This window comes from Anabrus simplex, chromosome 6, assembly GCF_040414725.1.
Source record: "Anabrus simplex isolate iqAnaSimp1 chromosome 6, ASM4041472v1, whole genome shotgun sequence".
NCBI lineage: Eukaryota > Metazoa > Arthropoda > Insecta > Orthoptera > Tettigoniidae > Anabrus > Anabrus simplex.
The window spans coordinates 91,680,933-91,700,919 of NC_090270.1; the positions used below are offsets into that span (position 1 = coordinate 91,680,933).

General features: G+C 37.0%; 1 protein-coding gene across 1 annotated transcript in view; it reads left to right on the plus strand.

The window, feature by feature from the left end:
- The window catches only part of rempA (intraflagellar transport protein rempA), a 185,998-nt gene that overhangs the window by 148,293 nt on the left and 17,718 nt on the right, over positions 1–19,987 (plus strand). Inside the window, exons 20-23 of the mRNA XM_068228322.1 lie at positions 2,965–3,134; positions 9,594–9,738; positions 14,781–14,975; positions 18,872–19,090. Of these exons, the coding sequence (XP_068084423.1) occupies positions 2,965–3,134; positions 9,594–9,738; positions 14,781–14,975; positions 18,872–19,090 (729 nt within the window). The remainder of the gene's footprint in view (positions 1–2,964; positions 3,135–9,593; positions 9,739–14,780; positions 14,976–18,871; positions 19,091–19,987) is intronic.

Consider the following 19,987-nt stretch of genomic DNA (forward strand, 5'->3'; position numbering starts at 1 on the left):
AAACAACAACAGGTGAACGAAATGTGAATCTTGATCTTGATCTTGAAATGTAATCATCGTATGTGAGGAACTTTCAGAAGCCACAGGAATTTCACCAGTGTCAGTATTCCATATTTTGACAAGTGATTTCAGGAAGAGAAAATTTTATATGCAATGAATCCCTCTTGCTTGACAGTTGAACAGAAGCAGAAATGCATGGACATTACAAAGTTGCTCAAATAAGATTTGACATGGAATTTCAAGCATTCTTGTGTCAAATTGTTGCTATTGGTGAAACATGGATTAGAGAGGCCTTGAGCCAGAGTTGAGAGCACAGTCGAAGGAGGTTGAGGTGCTTCTTCCTCATGACCAAAAAACTTTCGCCGAGCAGCTTATGATCTTTTCAGATGATCATCAAGAGTTCCATGTGGAACAGGTGTCACAGCCAAACCAACCTCAGTTGCTCGAGGCTGAGCCCCTCATCCTCCATGACAACACGCACATCAAGAACGTTGTGACCACTAAGCTGCATGAATACAGATAGGAAATTGTTACCTCACCCACCCATCATTTCTACTTACTCCTGAAGTTGATAAAACCTTTGCATGGATATTGTTTTTCTTCTCTAGAAGATCTTTCTGCTGCTTTCACCTGAGTCATTTGGCACATGAACTTTAGTGAAGCTTTAGATAGAATAGCAAGTCTTCTCAAATGTTGGGATTTGGTTGTTAAGAAGCAGGGAGACTATATTGAAGAGTTGTAAAGGGATACTGCCAAAAATAGCCCACCTGGTGCCTGTGATCGTTAAGGCGTCACATCTATTTGGTTTGAAACTGTGGTTAGCCAGTTCGAGTCCTGTTGGTGGATAAAATGTCACTATCAGAATGTTGGCTGGCAGGTTAGAAGAGGTGGCAGTAATACATTTTCTAATCACTATTACATGCCAAAAGCCTGGATTCAGTTCCAAACCTCTCCACAGTGTTCATCTGGAATGAGGTCGTATGACACTGTTGATGGTGATTTGTCAGTCAGATAGGGACATTAAGCCTTGAGCAGACCCCTTGGTGGTATTCAACAGGATTAGGCTATGTGCCAACACTGAGTTTCACCCTCTCCCTACCTCACTATCATTATCACATCCAGATGCGCAGGTCACCAATGAGGATCAAATAGAAAGACCTGCATTAGGCGAGCCGAATATGTGGCACAAAGGGTGATGCAATAAATAATCTATATATTATATAAAATTCCTAATTCCGTCTGTCATTCATAACAATATTGCATACCTGCCAATCCTTTCGATATACCCGGAAACTTTCTGTTTTTTAACTCGTCTTCCGATTTTCCGATTTATTTTTAATTCTTCCTATTTTTGACCAATATAACCTCCAGTACAGTCATTACTCTTCCCCCAGGATAAAGGAAAAATTCTATGTGCTTGTGTAATTTATCCAACCTCATTTTCAAGCGTATTTATTTGATTCTTTATTTCAAGAGTGTATCGTCCGTCGCCGGCGTGTATCGTGTTTCCTGCTCACTACAGCAGCATGTGTGCTTTACAGCTGGGGATTCGGGATGGCAATCATCCTACAAGCAAGAGAGGCTAGCGCGTGCTAGCAACTCAGTTAATCGGGACGAAAGAATGAGTTTCTTATTGTATGGTTTGCGCACTATTAACATTGTCTCTGAGCATAATTTCGTTGAAGTTGTAGGCCACATGTTTTTCTAGCAGTTCTGCGCTTTTCCCCATGTCAAAGTCGTATGTTAATAATGTATGAGACTTACCGATCTGTTTTGTATGTGGTAGTTTCATTTATTTCAGTGCATTTTTGTTCATTCTTACTTCATAATTTTAATGAGTTGTATCGGAGGCAGTTTTTGGTATTGTCTCTTTACGTTATAAAAAATATAACAAACGTTATTTCCAAGTGTTCAGAGATACCTATAAAATTAAATTTCCCGTTCATTTTACAGTCTAATAAAGGAAACTATTATGCGTTTTGTTGTGTGTATTGGTGTGATATAAATACAGTGGAACATCGATATCTCAAATCACCGTCCGTCCATCCACCCAAAGGCTAAGCCTTGTCGCTGCTGCCACATCCCACGGTCTTTGCGTTATTGAAATTTTGAGATATAGAGAATACCGTTTTTGAGCATCTATAGCACATAATTGAATCATATGTATCTATGGGCTTTTACTGAATATATTATTTTTAACAGTACTTTAAAATATTCAAAGAAACTCTATTTTACAGCGTCACTTTAATTATTACACTTATTATAGTTGTAGAAGACAGGATACAGTTCATACAGTAGTGAAACAAGAAACATAGCTCTGCTAACACCTTTGGAAAAAAATCCGTTAGTCTCATCTGTTTGTTGCGGTTAACCTTTCCTCCCTTCACGTTGAAACTTCTCGTCAATGCCACGCAGCTGAGTTTCGTAAATGGAGCTTGTCATCCGTGACTTCTGGGCTTGCTTTCGCACTTGACCGCGAATTGATACCCGAGAAGCAGCGAGGCTTTGCCAATTTTCTGATCACTAGAAGTTTGAGTTTTTCGGTTCCCGTCATATTAGTACCCAGCTTCACTGTAACCCTTTCTTTACTTGTTAACTGTTCCTCTCAAACCACAAATACCATATTGCACAGTTTTTCCAGTGTCGACTTAGTTAAATGTAACTTAAAGCTTTCCAGTCTATCAAGCACACAATTTAAGTTACATCTATAAGTGAAGTTGTTGTCATATATTCGCCATGACAGCGTAGATACATGCCTATATCTTATGTACTAGTAAATAATAAAAGCTGCCAAAACAAACATTTTAGTAAAATAAAACATGTGCATTATTTATGGAATTACCCTCGTAGGACCATTCTCTCTTCCTTGTGTGTATCTGACACGAATTTGTTTCTTTCTGCCTTTCACTGTAATTATTAATTCTGCATTCATTATTATTACTTACTGGACTGTTTTGTTTTAAGGAACATGGACTTGAAGAACAGCTGTGGACACTGGCTCTGCTTGCTGGACCACGAGAGCAAGTCGAAGCTGCCCAGTACTTTGAATATGGAGACCGGTCATCACCAGACAAGGCAGTAATTCTCTATCATCGTGCTGGCATGCTACATAAGGCTTTGGATTTAGCCTTTAGGTAATTACGAGTTTTGTCGGCAATTGCCCTGACAAATTGTGCTGCTTTCCTTTGGATCTTATCCAGCTTACTTTAGAGTAATAAATAAGTTACAGGATTGTGATCAACTGCAAAAAGACCTCAACGAAGTTGTGAGATGGACAGCAGACAATGGTATGATGGTAAAATGGGTGAAAAGTCAGGTTGTAAGGTACCTCATGTGGATCACTGTAAGTACCTAGGTGTTTACATAAGAAAAGATCTTCATTGGGGTAATCACATTCATATGGTTATTCAAATCCAATCAATTAATCAATCAATCAATCAGTCAATCAATCAATCTCACTACTGATCTGCATTTAGGTCAGTCGCCCAGGTGGCAGATTCCCTATCTGTTGTTCTTCTAGCCTTTTCTTAAATGATTACAAAGAAATTGGAAATTTATTGAACATCTCCCTTATGAAGGTATTTAGAGGTTGTATGTATTAACCCTTTCCCTGCCAAATTAAATTGCTATAATTCAGCTAAAACTGCTAAATTAAGGCAAAATGTAAGGTTTTACTGAATATTTTGTACGCAACACAGTTTTTAAGCTATATAGATGATTTTTTTTAATTCATCCATGTATATGTCCTGTAATTTGCTTTGTTGTCACTGATGTATCAAAACAAATTAGTGAATTATTAAATTTCATTTTCTGTAATTAATTTTCCAAATATGAATTGATACAGTAAATACTTCACATAAATTTTAATGTCACTGTTAGAATCACTAAACTATGTTTTCTTTTAATGTTGCAAATTTTAAATTTCTATTTTTAAATTGCCCAGAACAAATTGTGCTGCTTTCTTTTGGATCTTATCCAGTTGTACTGTAGAGTAATAAATAAGTTACAGGATTGTGATCAACTGCAAAAAGACAGTTTTACAGTTAAACTATGTGTATTTTGAGATTTCATGTTCCAAGCTCTTCTTTTTAAAATTTGTGCCAGAACAAGCTTCCGCGACCCGCCGATACATGCTGTGTGAACAGCGAATATTCGATCCATCGCTCTGATTTATATTCATCCGATTGTTACACTCTTCGACCAGGAATACAAGATCTGTCCTGTGTCCTCATCGATCGATATCAGTTTGTTTGCATTGAAAGAGACTGGCTCTTGGATAAACGTTCGCTTGTTCTTTGGATTGATGTGTTCAGTAATAACATTTACCACTCTGAATTAAAAATAGTTATTTTGTTCTTCACCACGAATTCACAAGTCATGTTGTACTTACGAAGAAACATGTGAATTATTTTTGTCGCTTAATTTGCTTCATATTAATTGCTACGTATTGCAAAGCTGAGGTTATGTATTTGTGGAGTAATGTGAATTGTGTTTGTTGCTTATTTTGGCTTATGATAATTGTTTATCGGTAATCATGAGTAAATCTTTGAAAAAACATTATCATCAGGTGTTTAGGGAAACCTATTCTTTGAGGTTCCCATGTATACTGAAATCAAGAAAAGTATGGTTAAGATCAACAAAGCTGCTATTGTCATAGTTGGAATTAACTAAAGTGCCAATGAAGAACTGTTTGGCATTTTATTCTGACAATGCTCCTGTTATCATTGGACAGAAAAATGAAGTTCTAGCAGTTTTGAAGGAAGCTCGTCAGGATATATTTGGCATTGGTTGTAGCTGCCATCTAATTAACTTAGCTCCTGAAAAACCTGCTGCAACTTTACCAGTTAGAATTGATGAGATTCTTGTTGATATTTTCTAGTACCTCCAGAAGAGTGCCAAAAGAAAAAAAAATCTCTTTTGAAGTGTCAAAAGTATGCATGGAAAAGAAACAAAGAAGTTGTTGAAGCATATGTGCACAAGATGGTTATCCCTAGCCAGGTGTTTAGACTGATTATTAGATCAGCGGGATCCACTTCTTTCATTTTTTAAGGATGAGGTGGTAGTATGTACTCCAAATATTTCTGCCAATATATATATATATATATATATATATTTTTTACTATTCCCAGAGGACACAGTAGATCTGATGACAAACAAATGACGAGAGTTTTTGATCCTCCTTCCTCCTCGTGTTTTTCCAATCATGACTCAGCTGTTAGGAAAGATAAATCCCACTACATCTTGTGAAGAAAAGCTGTTTTTGTTTCTTTCCTCTGGCCTAAACAAGGCATTTTGTACTTTTTTTGCACGTGACTATCCCATCATTTGATAAGATCGATAAAGTCCTTCAGAGTGCTTTCCCACACATCCATGTACTATTTGAATGAATGATGGATCTATTGAAACAGATGCACATCAAGTTTGTCAAGGCAAGTGTAGTTACAGTATAACCTCGTTAATTCAAAGTCGTTGGGACGCAAAAATCGGACTTCGAATTACGTTATTTCAAATTAACTGCCAACATGTACTTAGGAAATGCCAACCCTTGTGGCATCACAATATATTCTAAGACCTGTTACTGCATGCAATTAACCTTGATTCACAGTTTAAGGCTCTCAAATGCCATGGAAAAAACTATTTCCAAAATGTATCCAACAAGGTGCATTTACGGTATTCAAATAATGCACTTGTATAAAACAATGACAAACATAACCTCACGCAACGAAAGGAAGAAAAACTCTATTCAAAGACGAGGAAAAATGATGCTGGCTCCCTTGTGCAAATGCTTTATCTTTTGGATTACTGTATGGTCTGCATTTTTAAATACCTTGTACTGACATGGAAAGTGCCTGACGCCCTTAAAACATCATGGCTTTTCGAACTTTCCTATGACAGGGGAAGGAAGTCTCTCGCTTCCATGTGCAGTGTACACTGCATAGCAACACAGTACATTTCCCGGCTGGCAATTCTCTCCTGTAAAACTGTAAGTCCGTTTGGCCTCAGCATTTAAAAAAATAAAACAAACAATGCAGTTTCATCGGCATTGACAGTATTTTTGGTGCATACAAATTGATTTTAGGCTATAAGACACGCTTTTTTGCCAACTGTTGGCATCGCCAGTGTTCGCGGATTCTACCTCTCCGCACACTGCCTGCAAACGTGATATTGTTGCGTTCCTAAAAATGCCGAATACAAAATAATTACGATTCTGCTCAAACATAGCAAATATGAAGCACACTGTAGACACACCAAAGTAGGTGAAAGTGTGCAAAGTTACCCCTTCACGTTCCAGAAGACGCGTTCTGTCATCACGCAGAGAATTTAAATTACTCTGTAAAATACTTTTTTTTTTTTTTTTTTTTTTTTCAAAATGTAAAGGCAGTTTTGAATTAAAAGTCTGAATTTTGGTAACAGGACTGACATTGTTCTTCGAATTACGAACCATCCGTATTTTGAATTAAATGATTTAAATAACATGCAAAACTGTACCTCATGTTTCCAGGAACGAGAGCTGTTTCAAATTAGGCGAGATTATGAATTAACCGATTTCGAATTATCAAGGTTCTACCAGTGGACTGCATTGCCTGACGTCCAGTATCACCCAATCCAGAATCAGAAGGATGATGAAGAATTGGTAATTGACATTCAAACCTCAAACTTGGTTAAGGTGCTAGAAGATGAAGACAAATCTCTGTTTTTCTCATCGGTCAGAAACTATTTCTGTGCAGCCTGTGACTACATGGTTAACAAGTTCCCTTTTAAGAATGATGTGCTAAAACATGTACAGTTCATTTTTGGGGAAGTTTCCTGTTACTTTGTGTAAAACAGAAAATGAAATAAGAGATGACACTGTGAATGAACTCCAAAGCCACTTTGCGGCTCTTCAGATAGATGACTTATCTGATATTGTAAGTAACCAATATACAAATGATTCAAAATGGGCACAGTTGTTGAACTGAACAGTTGAACAGTTGTGGAACTGATCAACATTGTAAATATGACAGGATCTCTAGATTCATGCTGTCTGTTCTTACAATATCACACAGTAATGCAGAGTGTGAGCAAATTTTTAGCCTGATTAAGAAGAACAGGATACAGTTCAGGTCATTGATGTCCAGTGGGACTCTGGAAGCCATTTCCATTTTGATGACAAGAGGTTCTGAAGCATGTTATGTAAACACATATTCAGTTGACTTTCTGAAGAAAGCAAAACAAGCCATTACTTTAGCTGTTAAATCAGAATGAAGATGAGAGTGTGATGGTGTAAATAATGTAAATAACTTGTGTGCATATAATTATGTGCAGCAACATACTCTTTACTTTAAAGTTTTAATTAGTTTTGTGCATAAACAAAGTACATTGTGTAAGTAGATTTCATTGATGCATTTTAAAGGTATTTGTGTTAGTTTAACTGAGGTGAAATATTTTGTCCCTTATAATGTCATTGGTTGCATGTAGTGTTTTTTATTAATGCTGTTGAACTCGTAATCTGTAAGTGAAGAAAATACATGAATTTTGTCGTGTTGTACTGCATTTTGGTGCATTGGATTCCCGTGTATTTTGACATACAGGGATTTTACTGATATTTCATTTGGAAAGTTGGCATGTATATAGTAGGTTGAGGAGGGATAACGCTATTAGGCCTAATATCCGTGTCACTTGAACTTTCACCGTCTATCTTACTGTTTTCATCTTCATTAGAAGAAATATTACTCACAGTGTCATTTCCTAACAACATAGCGTGAATGTCTTGATCATACAAATGTTCCAAATAATATTTTGTTTTCTTACCCCACACAGATTCACAGTATAATAAACAAAAGCATGATAAAAACAACACCTCATGACAAACAAACACACAAATATGAAATTCATAAACTGTAAACAAATACTTGCCACACATGACATGGCCAGTGTGTGCCAACCTAACAAAGAAATTAAAATAAGAATGTTATAGTCTCCTTGTCAGAGTGGACTTGTAGCTGGGGATACCAAGGATCAGCCAGCATGCATACATGAGGCAACTGCTGCATTAAACCTGAAGAAACTGCGTTTGAAAACCAACCTGTACAGGATTGGATTTCATCGGATCATGGCAGTATTACACTTCACAGAGCATCGGTTCACATCAGATCTTGGTAGCCATTGGGTTAAGGATATAAAGGACAGGGTATGTATGTCACTAGTTTGACCCAGATTAGAGTATTGTTCCAGTTTATGGAACTAGGATTGCTTGATTCGAGAACTGGAAATATCCAAAGGAAAGCAGCGTTATTATTTTGTTTTGGGTGATTTCTGACAAAAGAGTAGTATTACAAAATATGTTACAAAATTTGGTCTGGGAAGACTTGGCAGTAAGGAGACGAACTGCTTGACTAAGTAGTATATTCTGAGCTGTCAGTAGAAAGTGGTGACAGGAAAGATGTTTGTAGATAAATAAGCTTGAATGGAGTAAGTAATAACAATCATAATCTGAAGATTTGGAATTCGAGAGGACAAATCGGCAAATACTCACTTATAAGAAGAGGAGTTATAGATTAGAATAATTTACAAATGGAGATGTTCGATAGATTTCCAACTTCTTTGAAATCATTTTAAAAGGTAGTAGGTAAATAGCTGATAGGAAATCTGCCACCTGGATAACAGTCCTAAATGCAGATCAGTAGTGATTAATTGATGTGGCATAGAAATATGGACCCTCAAGAGTACCTCACTAAAACATTCAGAACTGTCAAATCAAGAAGTATTGAGAAGAGAAAATATCTGTTGGAAACTTATCCAATGCATAAAATGCTGCAAAATCTCTTACCTTGCCCACATCATGACGAATGACCATTACCAAACCTTACAGCAGATTTTACAAGGCAAAATACAAAGTTGTAGAGATGTCAAAAGGAGGAGGAGGAGAAGGTGAATGTTATTGCTAGATAAAATCAAAGAATTAGAGGAATTTCCAACACTCGGCACCTCATTCATCTGGCAAGAGAATCTTCAGCATTTGCTAAAGTGATCACCCGCAGGGAGGCTTGACATAATCCATAGGAGAAGATGTTGGTTTTTTTCTTTCTATTGGTTTAATATCGCACCAACACATCAAACATTTTTGGCAACCCAAGGATGGGAAAGGGCTAGAATTAGGAAGGAAACAGCCATGGCCTTAATTAAAGCACAGTCCCATCATTTGCCTGGTTTGAAAATGGAAAACTTATCTTCTGGGCTGGCACTGGTAAGGTTTGAACCCACATTCCTCGAATGCAAGCTCACAATTACATCATCCAAACCAGTGAACCAACTCAGTAAGAAGAAGAAGATGATGATGATCTAATTATCTCTACCAAGTTTGAACCCAAAATATTTGCAGATCTACAGCGAGAGTTAGATTTGACACATTGAAGAGTGTCGTTTGGCTTTTTGAGGAAGAACTGTGTTTGAATGTCATATTCCTACAACTTACTGCTATCGCCTTTTGAACGAATGGCTATAGTGACCCATTTGAGCATATGTCCACATTGTTTGTAAGTGTGTGTAGATCAGAGTGGTTTCGTACTTTGCGAAAATTAGTCCTTATGTTTTGAACTTACTTTTTGTTACAGGACACAACAGTTCAGTGCATTGCAACATATTGCTGTTGACTTGAATTCAAATTCAGATCCAGCCCTGATCGAGAAATGTGCTCGATTTTTTGTTGAAAATAAGCAGTTCCAGAAAGCTGTGGACTTGTTGGCTGTTGGCAAGCAGGTATGATATTTATAGTTATCTCTTAGTACAAAAGTTCTAACTTCAGCTTCAGATACTTAAACTCCTTGTTCACAGTCATGTCCTTCATAATAATTTTATCTTTTACAAATGGAATTAGATTTTTATGGAGGTAGTGGAGTTGTACATAGTAAACATTTGCTTGCAAATGATGTTGATACATACTACCAACTGTTTGCTCATTTTACCAAAAGCACTCTTACTATGCCACCTACTCACCTGTTATATAACATCACCTCACATTACACTCATACTATGTCATATTATTATTATTTATTATTATTGATGAAGCTTTGATGATTCGTGGATTAGCAGTAAATTGCATTGATCGCTTATTATAGGACATTATGAGGTGTGAAGATAAGTGGGTGGTAAGATTGTCATATTTGGGGGATAATTTTGCCAATTTCTTCCTGTGGTACCCAAAAGTAAAGAGCTCAGATAATTGAGGCATGTATCCGGAATGCTCAAATAGGGCCAAAAATTAAAGTATTGCACTTGAAAACAAATATGCATGGAGACTTTCGAAAAGGAATTTGCACGATGACTACTACAAGTAGGAAATAATGAAAATAATAGTGAAACAGGAAATGATATAATAAGGATTTCCAGTGACTTCATAAGTAACAATTCATTGGGAAGTCACGTTTTCGACAATTGTGTAGACTTCAATTCTTCAGCTTACTGTAACAGAGCAATTGTAAGTCGCTTCAACGATTACTGTAACAGCATAAATGAAGATGTTTTTCACCTAATCCCAGGAAGTTTAAAGGAATACAACAGTGTTGATGCTCTGTTGTTAGATGATGCTGAAACAGATTTCGTAAGCAGCATACCCATAGAATACCTACACTCCATTACCTCATCTGGAATGCCTCCACATGTATTAAAATTGAAAGGTAGTGCAACTGTAATGTTTATAAGAAATATGTACATGGCCTTTGGTTTAATAAACAGAGTGTGTATGATAGTTAGAGAAGTGCATGACAAAATTATAAAATTAGAAGTCATTACAGGTGCTTCCAAGAATCAGGTAATTTATTTAACTAGGATTGAGTTGGTGTCTGCTGACAGTAACCTGCCTTTCTAATTTAAAAGGAGACAGTTCCCGTTACGTCTTGCTTTTGCAATGACCATTAACAAAGCATGGGGTCAAAGTTTTGGCAAATAAGTATTTACTTATCTCTGTGCATTTTCAACTTCGGTCAGTTATATGTAGTATTTAGTAAAGTTAAAACTGTGAGGGATGTCAAAATTAAAGTTATAATGTCCCCTTTCCGGGTACACTCAGGCGAACACGAGGTAACCTAGGTGTGGTACATTCGTGAGGCCAATTTGGCTATTTTAGAACATTTAATAAAATTTATACAACAATGGGGATGTGAGGCAAGGTAGGCTCATGACTTAAATGAAAAAAATACAACACTAGTGGACTTTTATTACAGCAAACACAAAATCAATAAGATTCTTTCTTCTCTTGGTAAGTTTTTGATCAAGAAATAAACAAACTCTGAAATCTTCACTTTCTGTGATTTTATACAAATACAAATTTGATTGTACAGAATTTCTGTACAGCTTTCTTCATTCGACATTCCACTGAATTGTAGTCGTTGCTTGTATAAAACTGTTCTTGATACAATTATACAGACTTCCATTTAAATATTACTAGAAATTTACTGCAAGAGGGTTCTAACATGAACAGTTCCAGCATCATGAAAAAAATGTCTCGTAAACATTTTCCCACAGCTCGATAAGAATGTTAATTTCCATCTAAGAATTATGTAGTTCAGAGAGCATGTACAGCTCCTCTCACTGCTTATAAAAACTTTAGCTGGTAGGTGTTTCCATAAATTACCACTTCTAGTTGGTTAATATTCCCTATGTAAATGCTTATTGGTTAAATTTATTTTGCCTTGGAATATTCTTGAATCTTTCGATTTAAAAACATATCTCTCTGCGATGTTACCCCGTCTTCAGATCAGCTGACTTTCAGTCGAGACCCATACTGTTTGATGAGAGAGAAAGAGAGAAACAGCCCCTTCTCTTCTTATCAGTATGCGCGGACGACTTGCTCGCTCTCAAGGTTTCACACCAGGTGTTTGACCCCATCATTCAAATGTATGTCAAGTTCATTGAGCTTGCCAATACAATAATGATTGTAACTTCCCTCGTTACACACGACACAAATAGAACAAAGATAGTACCATTGTGTAACCTCCTTTCGTTGCACATTAACACAAATGAAAAAAATAATGATAATAATAATAATAATAATAATTAAGCCAGACTAAAAATGTTTAGACACGATCAAACATAAACGAAAACCATATGCACATTTAGCACAAGAAAACAAACAGTAATGATCAGGTTGAGCTACATGACGACTAAGGAAAGGAAGTGGAAAGCGGTAGGACCATATCCAGGCGGTGGAAAGGTATTGGCCGTGCAGATGAAGCGAAATCAATGGTAATAATAATAAGAAGAAGAAGAATCATATGGTCTCAGCTACCATGTGCAGACATTTCAAGTTGACGCCATCTGGCTGTCTTCTCATCAATTTCGACGTTCCGTTTTACTCTAGGCCCACTAGATGGCAGACCGAGTAAACCGAAACTCTCTTGGGCGTCTATGGCTGAGATTTAATGAATTTTGTCGGGTAAACACTAAATGTGTCACCAGAGATCTTTTACATGCCGACATCGTACGACATGGAGTGTCGATTGGACTTTTTTCCGCCCTTCAAAAATCCGACTACCTCTGCCAGGTTTGAACCCACTGTTTTGGGATCCGGAGGCTGATATTCTACCACTGATCCACAGAGGCAGCTATCAGTGGTATTCAATTTCAAATACAGTTTACTAGATTAATAAGTTGGATGGAAATAACATCATTTGCAAGACTGACCAAAATAATATTACACTAGGAAATCGCGAAAATAATAATGATAATAGGTTACACTGATTGTAGAAATAACATATTTTGCAAAGGTAATAACACTGATTAAATAACATTGCTAACAAAACTTGCAGAATACTAATAACAAAGATTACACTGAGCACACCAATTTCGGTGAGGCTAATTTACATTATTTCAAAAAGGAACATCACATGAAATGTGTAAATTTCACAGCACAAATATTAAGTTGCTTACATTGCAAGAAAGAAAATGCACATAGTACAGAGCCCTTTTAGGAGGCGGCTTTGAAAAAACACTTCTGAAAAAGGTGCCCGTCCTAAATGGGAATATCCTAAGATGTAGCGGATCTATGCAAGACAGCCCTGAGGGGGAAAATTTACGATTTACATTTACAACCAAAAAGGGAATTGAACATTTTACATTTTAACAGAATTTAAGAAAACAAAAGGAAAAGGGAACTGCCTCTTAACAAACATGATGTGACTCACCGCAAGTGCTAAGTCATTTTAAGTTAATTTTGGCGACTGAGAGAAAAGCGGCTAAGCTCTGGCGATAAAAAGAAATAAAACTTGAACATCACATTTGAAGATTACTACCAGAAAAGTGAAAAAGCCAAGTGCTAAACTTATAGGGGGGGGGGCAATAGACCCGTCACCTGAAGAAGGCAACCTCTCCCGTCGCTGGTCAAACAAGTAAGACGGCTTGGATGCGCTCGGCTCTCGCCAAGTGTGCCGCTACCGGAAAATGGTGAAATCGTGAAACAACCAATGAGCACCCTGCAGTTCTCGCATTCACCTATCGCAGTTAGTTTTATTATGGCCCAGAAAAAATCTGATGACAAAATAAAGCGTATAGCTTCGAGAAATTTCCCAAACTGCTGTAACCTTTAACGTTCCTAAGACCTGATAAAATTTTCACAATAATTAAATAATTTTGAAGTAGTGTCATAACCAAATAATTCTAGATATCTTTACATGTATGTATGTTTAGTCATCAGCCCGAAGGCTGGTTGGGTCCTCAACAGTTCCGCCATGAGCTGTCATAGATGGCCTAGGCATCACTGAAGAGGCGTACTAGGGAAATGAGGAGTGAGGTAGTTTCCCGTTGCTTTCCTCACCGAGCCAGAAGTTGCTATTACATATCAGTCTGCCAAGCCCACTGAAATGGATGCACCAACCGACCCTGTGAGCAACATTTTCACACCATTCATAGCAGGGACTGGCTGCGTAAGGAATGGCATTACTATCATCGCTCATACCTCAGTCACTTTCATTTTGTCAAAGCCAAGGTTAAGACAGAGACAGATCAATGAAAGTAACAAAATTGCTCTAGCCCATAACAGAAGACTTAGTGCAGTGTAAACACTAGGTCCCGCCAGCAAAGGCATATCTTTACATACAGGGGACATAAAAAAAAAAACCACACGAACATACAAAATTCCCCACAGGTTTTTCAAGTTCAAATAAATATTTTTACAATTACTGCAATGATAATTCCTTTGTAATTACAGCTACAGTAGACCGGTACAATTACTACACCATATCAGGGTCATTTCCCCAAAACTGTAGGGTATTTCACAAAATAAAATAAAAAGTAGTTTACAATGAAATACCAAAAATCAGTCAGTGAATAGGACAGTCAAATGCTATCATCTACAGTGAACACTAGCCTACATGAGTGAAGTGATTAAAACATGACTGTTGCAAGCATGCATAAGATTATGATAGGGCCAAGGTTCAAAAATTCCACATGTATAGTCACATAGGAAGTGTAATTTTAAAGGCAAATAAATGGTCTTCTGGAGTTCAGTTTATTTTCCGTTGCTTTTCTCACACTTCCTTTATTATCAGTTTCATTTTTAGTCTTCGTTCGCAGCTATTGCTGCCACAGACCACTAGTTACTTTTAAAATCAGATGGCACTTCTCCTGTATCATACATCTTACACACAAAATGGAATACCCTCACCATGCTGATTATCCTAAGGTAGTTAGTCATCATTAAGATGACTTTATGAGCACCTTTATTGTTGGCTGAAGATTTTAAACAAAAATATTAATAGAATTTTTAAAAATGTTAATGCAGCTACCAAACTACTTCTTTTTTACAGTATGTGGAAGCACTGAACCTCTGCCTTGAACACAGAATCCCTGTGACAGAGGACTTAGCTGAGAAACTGACCATGCCAAAGGGAGAGGGTGATGAAGAGACCAGAGTACAAGTTCTTGAGAAAGTAGCTGAAACTTTACTGGCTCAAGGCAACTACCACCTTGCTACTAAGAAGTTCACCCAGGCTGGAAATAAGGTACAGAATCTTTTATTCATCTGAAAAGAATTTTCTTATTTAATGTTTTTTAATTGTTTATAAAAGTTTACTATTATGTGATGATTTTGTATTGCTTCCTTTCTTAAGTATTTCATCAGCATTGTCCTTGCAGTGTATACTGCTATCATACTTATAATTAGTACACCAATTCAGATAGATATCATCAATATATGATATGTGCAGCTCAGTTTTATATGGTGTCTTATTCTTCTCCTTCTTCCAGTGCCATCTCCTTAAACAATTTTAATGATCATTATGACACATGCATTTCCGTCCTGAACTGTTCTGATAAGCTTTTGTAGAAGCAGACCTGAACACTGTAGTATAGAAGGCCAGAAAGTTCTTCTCCTACTTTTTCCTCCTCTTCCCTCAATCTTCTTTTCCAGTTCAAGCTGAGGCAGTTCATATCTTTCATGCTTAAGGATATGGCCAAGATAGGCTCTTTTCTTATTTTTATGCTTTGTGATCTCTCTCTTTGATTCCACTTTCTGTAGGACTTCTTGGTTGGCCATTTTTTTTGCTGTCACAGATATTTTGAGCATACATCAAAGCTTCGAGTTCATGCTCCATAGCACAGAGTTCATGACTACTCCATATAGGTGGATAGAGCAAATATAGCACTTAACAAATATTAATAGATTTAAATTGAATTGAGGGTTAATTGCTTCATGTATAAACCTGTTTCTCACTAACTCAGTCCTGGTCCTGATTTCTGTATCTCTATTTAGTCAGTTGCCAGTACAGTAGCTAAGGTATTTGAATCTGTTTACTCTTTTTGAAACATATTAAACCTTTTGTTAATGGAAATGTTATGACCCTTTTATGTACTATAACTTACATTAAACCTGCTTCACCTGCAGGGTTTCAAGAATGAAGTCATGGAACATTATGAATGTGTTAATTTTCTTTTAACCAGTAAATACCAGTTTCTTGCACAGAAGAGCCTATGATTCATTAGAAAAAGATGGCCAATTTTATAAGATTTAATATTTGCTGATATCTTCTTCACCTTGCTTAAAACCAGCTTGCAAAGATTAAAGTAGGTTTCCACCTGCAGCTCTGTGTGAAGACCAGTTTATAGATTTCTGTTCTTCTTGAAAACTGCATTTGGACATGAGGGGTTTCTCAATCTACTCATGATCCTTCATTTTTCAAAGTCTTTTATTCTTTGAGGTGCAAGGTCGTTTCAGTAATTTATTTACTTCTCATTATAAAATCCATCTTCATAGCATTCTCACCAAGCTTGATAGCTGCAGTTGCTTAAGTGCGGCCAGTATCCAGTATTCAGGAGATAGTGGATTTAAACCCCACTGTTGGCACCCTAAAGAGGGTTTTCCATGGTTTCCCACTTTCACACCAGGCAAATGCTGGGGCTGTACCTTAATTAAGGCCACGGCCACTTCTTTCCCACTCCTAGTCCTTTCCTGTCTCATTATCGCCATACGACAGTGCTGTTCTCAGAAAGTAATAATAATTTGATTAGGCTCTGTAAAACAAAAACATTAAATCCTAGACAGATCATGACTTAAACTGTTGTAACCAAGGTTGAAGTTTACAAACACAACTTTATTTTGCTTCACTTTATAATATTTACACAAATAACTGAAATTTATTTTGAAGCAAAAAGGAATATTGAATCTTGAGAAAAGTCTGTCTTTATACAATATGTACAGGTTTGCAGTCTTTATATACACCTCTATCTTGAAAAGATAGTCTTTGTGAATTGACACTTTGATAGTCGAGAACTATCTGGCACACTAACATAAATGTTCATGAGAGTCCTTGTTTGTTGAAGTGCCTGAATTCCTAAAAAGCAAGTTCAATTGATTGAAGAAATTCCACCTAGCGAAACTAAGGGAGCTTGCATAAGTTAGGGAATGAAAATGGCTTGTAAAAGAATTACGGGACATAGGCAGAGGAAACAGGTAAGGGAGCGGTGACCAGAGGTGAGACCTCGTACTGCCAGAAATTCAGTCCACCTGGTCGAAGCACATTTTCAAGAGGAGTAGCCTCCGTGCTCGACGTAGGGTGTATTCTGGAGCTGGACACCGGGGCAAGTGGGCAAGTGAGTAGGCAGGGAGCTCCTATTTATAGTACACTCGATGGTCAGGCACGCGCACTGAGGGCTGCGCGTCGAAGCTAGCAGAATGATACACAGGCGCGCGTGCAGCTGGCTGGCGGGGCGAGAAGGGAGCGCCGGACATACAACATAAACAATGGTTGGTTTTGGTGCTTATGGTGTGTGATGGTCATCATCATCATCCTCGTCACAGTTTCCAGCCACTCAGCAGGTCTATTTTGAATGCAAGCCTCTCATATCATTTGACACTCTGTTCCAGTCTCACCTCACTCCTTTATTTCCTTCTGCCATCTATCTCTCGGACTTCCCCTGGTTCTTTTGCAATCCGCTTCTGTCTTATATATTCTTCTGGGTGTCCTTGAGTCCTCCATTCATTTGTCATGCCCATATCATATTAATTGTCATTTTTCTATCCTCTCTTGTAAGGATTCATCTTTCAGTACTCTCTTATACTATTATTATAGACACTTTCTGGAGTGCTAGTCTTGCGGGTGGAAAATTGAAGACATGCTTGCAAAAACGGTCTAACCCTCACTTTGATTGAAAGGAGAAAATTTAAGTTTTTTAAATGGAACAAAAAAATATATACTGTATTAATTTTACCTGGTGTATTGCACATGAAATCAAAGTATACATTCAGGAAAATCTTTTCATAGCAATTTTAAGTTACTTTATTGCAGACTAGCAATGGAGTAACTAAATGAACTTAAAGGAAGTTGTATACTCAATGCACATGTGTTAGTTTTATAACATACCTACCTGACTTTGTGATAAATGGAAAGGAAATACAAATAATTCTGGCAATACATTATATAATATAGATAAGGAAAGTGTTGTTACAAACAAATAATACATTATCAACAAATGCAATAATGAGGTTGGCCTACAGGTACGTAATCCTGTACCTTGACCTAATCATAATCAGGAATATAAAAAAGTGGATCCTCTTTTTCTTCTTGCACGGAACTACATGCATTGGAAGCAAGATTTCAGTAGTATGCATGATACACAGGGGGTATGTAATCTAATATGTCTAAAATATCCTTGATTTTGGCTGAGAGTACAGGCCTGGGTCTGTCGTACTTGCATGGCAGGTGTTCAATACCGAATTATGGTCTACCAGGTACTTTCTTTCTGAGATCTGCAGAATCATACTTGAGAAGTAACTTAAATGTTCCTCTTTACTTATTTTACATTTTATCTTGCTTAATAATACCTTTTGCTTCGAATAAGAGACTGTTCTTTTTGTTATCCAGTAAAGGCGAAGCAGTGATAAACATGTCACGTGTCGTCTTTACCGCTGCAAACGGCTTCTTACGCCTAGTCTTCCTAACAAGTTCCATCCATTGCTCTATAGGGGTTAGCCCATTTTTGCATTCTCACAAAGGCTATCAGGTTAAACACTCAAATTTTCACTCACTGTATTTCCTCAAAATGATCCCTGCTGGTATTAGCGCATGTAGGAATACATAGTTACTATTCATCTTGCTCAATAGATAGCAGCACCTGACTCACTTTTTTTAATTTTGAGGGTTAGACCATTTTTGCAAGCATGTATTCAATTATAATTGCTTCTTCTCTGTGTGCTAAAGGAAATCATAAAAATATTATCTTTAGATGATGTAAATTACTGTTCTGTGTATGTTTGTATCATGTATGTGCCTCAACATTTTGCCATGCCTTTCTCTTCCCCTGCTGTGCTTCACAGCAGGCACATTTTTATTTAACATTATTGATTTTTTTTTTTTTTTTTTTTTTCATTATGTTACTACAGTGTGGTCATTTCTTTTTCCAGATCAAAGCAATAAAGGCTCTTTTGAAATCTGGTGATACGGAGAAAATAATTTTCTTCACCAATATCTCTCGACAGAAGGAAATATATATTATGGCAGCAAACTATCTTCAATCGTTAGATTGGAAGAGTAATCCAGAGGTTCTGAAGAATATTGTCTCCTTTTACACCAAAGGAAAAGCTCCTGAACTTCTTGCTAATTTCTATGTTGCCTGTGCCCAGGTAAGATAAAAGATTTTATTTGTATATTTCATTCTCTTCCCTACACTTGGGATATTTGAAATGAAAAATCACAGCCCTGTGGTTCAGATTCCATGTAAACCTCGATGTCCCATGGCTGTAATTACAATACTCACAGCTCCTGTAACTCATATATATAAAGAATAGAATACATACCAACTGAGAAATGTTACTCGGGAGATGAACAAAAATATTAAAACCTAAATTGAGTGTAATATTTAACAGAGTATTACTACGAACACAGATGCAAGAAGAGATTGAAAATAAAATCAGGAACCAATTACCGTATTTCTCCGAATCCAAGACGACTTTTTTTTTTTTCCAGAATCTCATATAAAAATCAAGGTTCATGTTGCATTCGCTACCTAACAGTAATGAATACCACTGGCAGGTACCACATTAACCACGCTGCTTCTTTTCACCACCACCACCACCGTTGACATTCAACGTCTGCCTCTTTATTATACATCGCTAGCCGCGGCAGCTGGTTGTACAGTGCCTCTGTGTAATGTCACTGGATCTTGGTAAATTGTGAAGAGAAAATGACATTCTATTAGAATCTACAAAAACGTTTCTCAAATCCGCAGAATGGCATCAAAATATGCGAGCCTTCAAACTCTTAGAAAGGCCACGGCTACTCGGTGGCAGAGTTATAACGTGTCTACTGTACATGACGCTTAGTAAAATTAGACAGCACGAATCTTTTCGTGGTGAATTGTCGTATTGCAAATATACGTGGAACAAGTATTGCTGGCAAATTTTCGATGGTTTCTCATCGATGTTATAATGCCAATTTTAAGTTAATTGTTATTAAACACGTGGAAATTAAGAATAATTGTGCAGTTGCAAAAAAATACGGCAGGCCTAACAAAAGCCAAT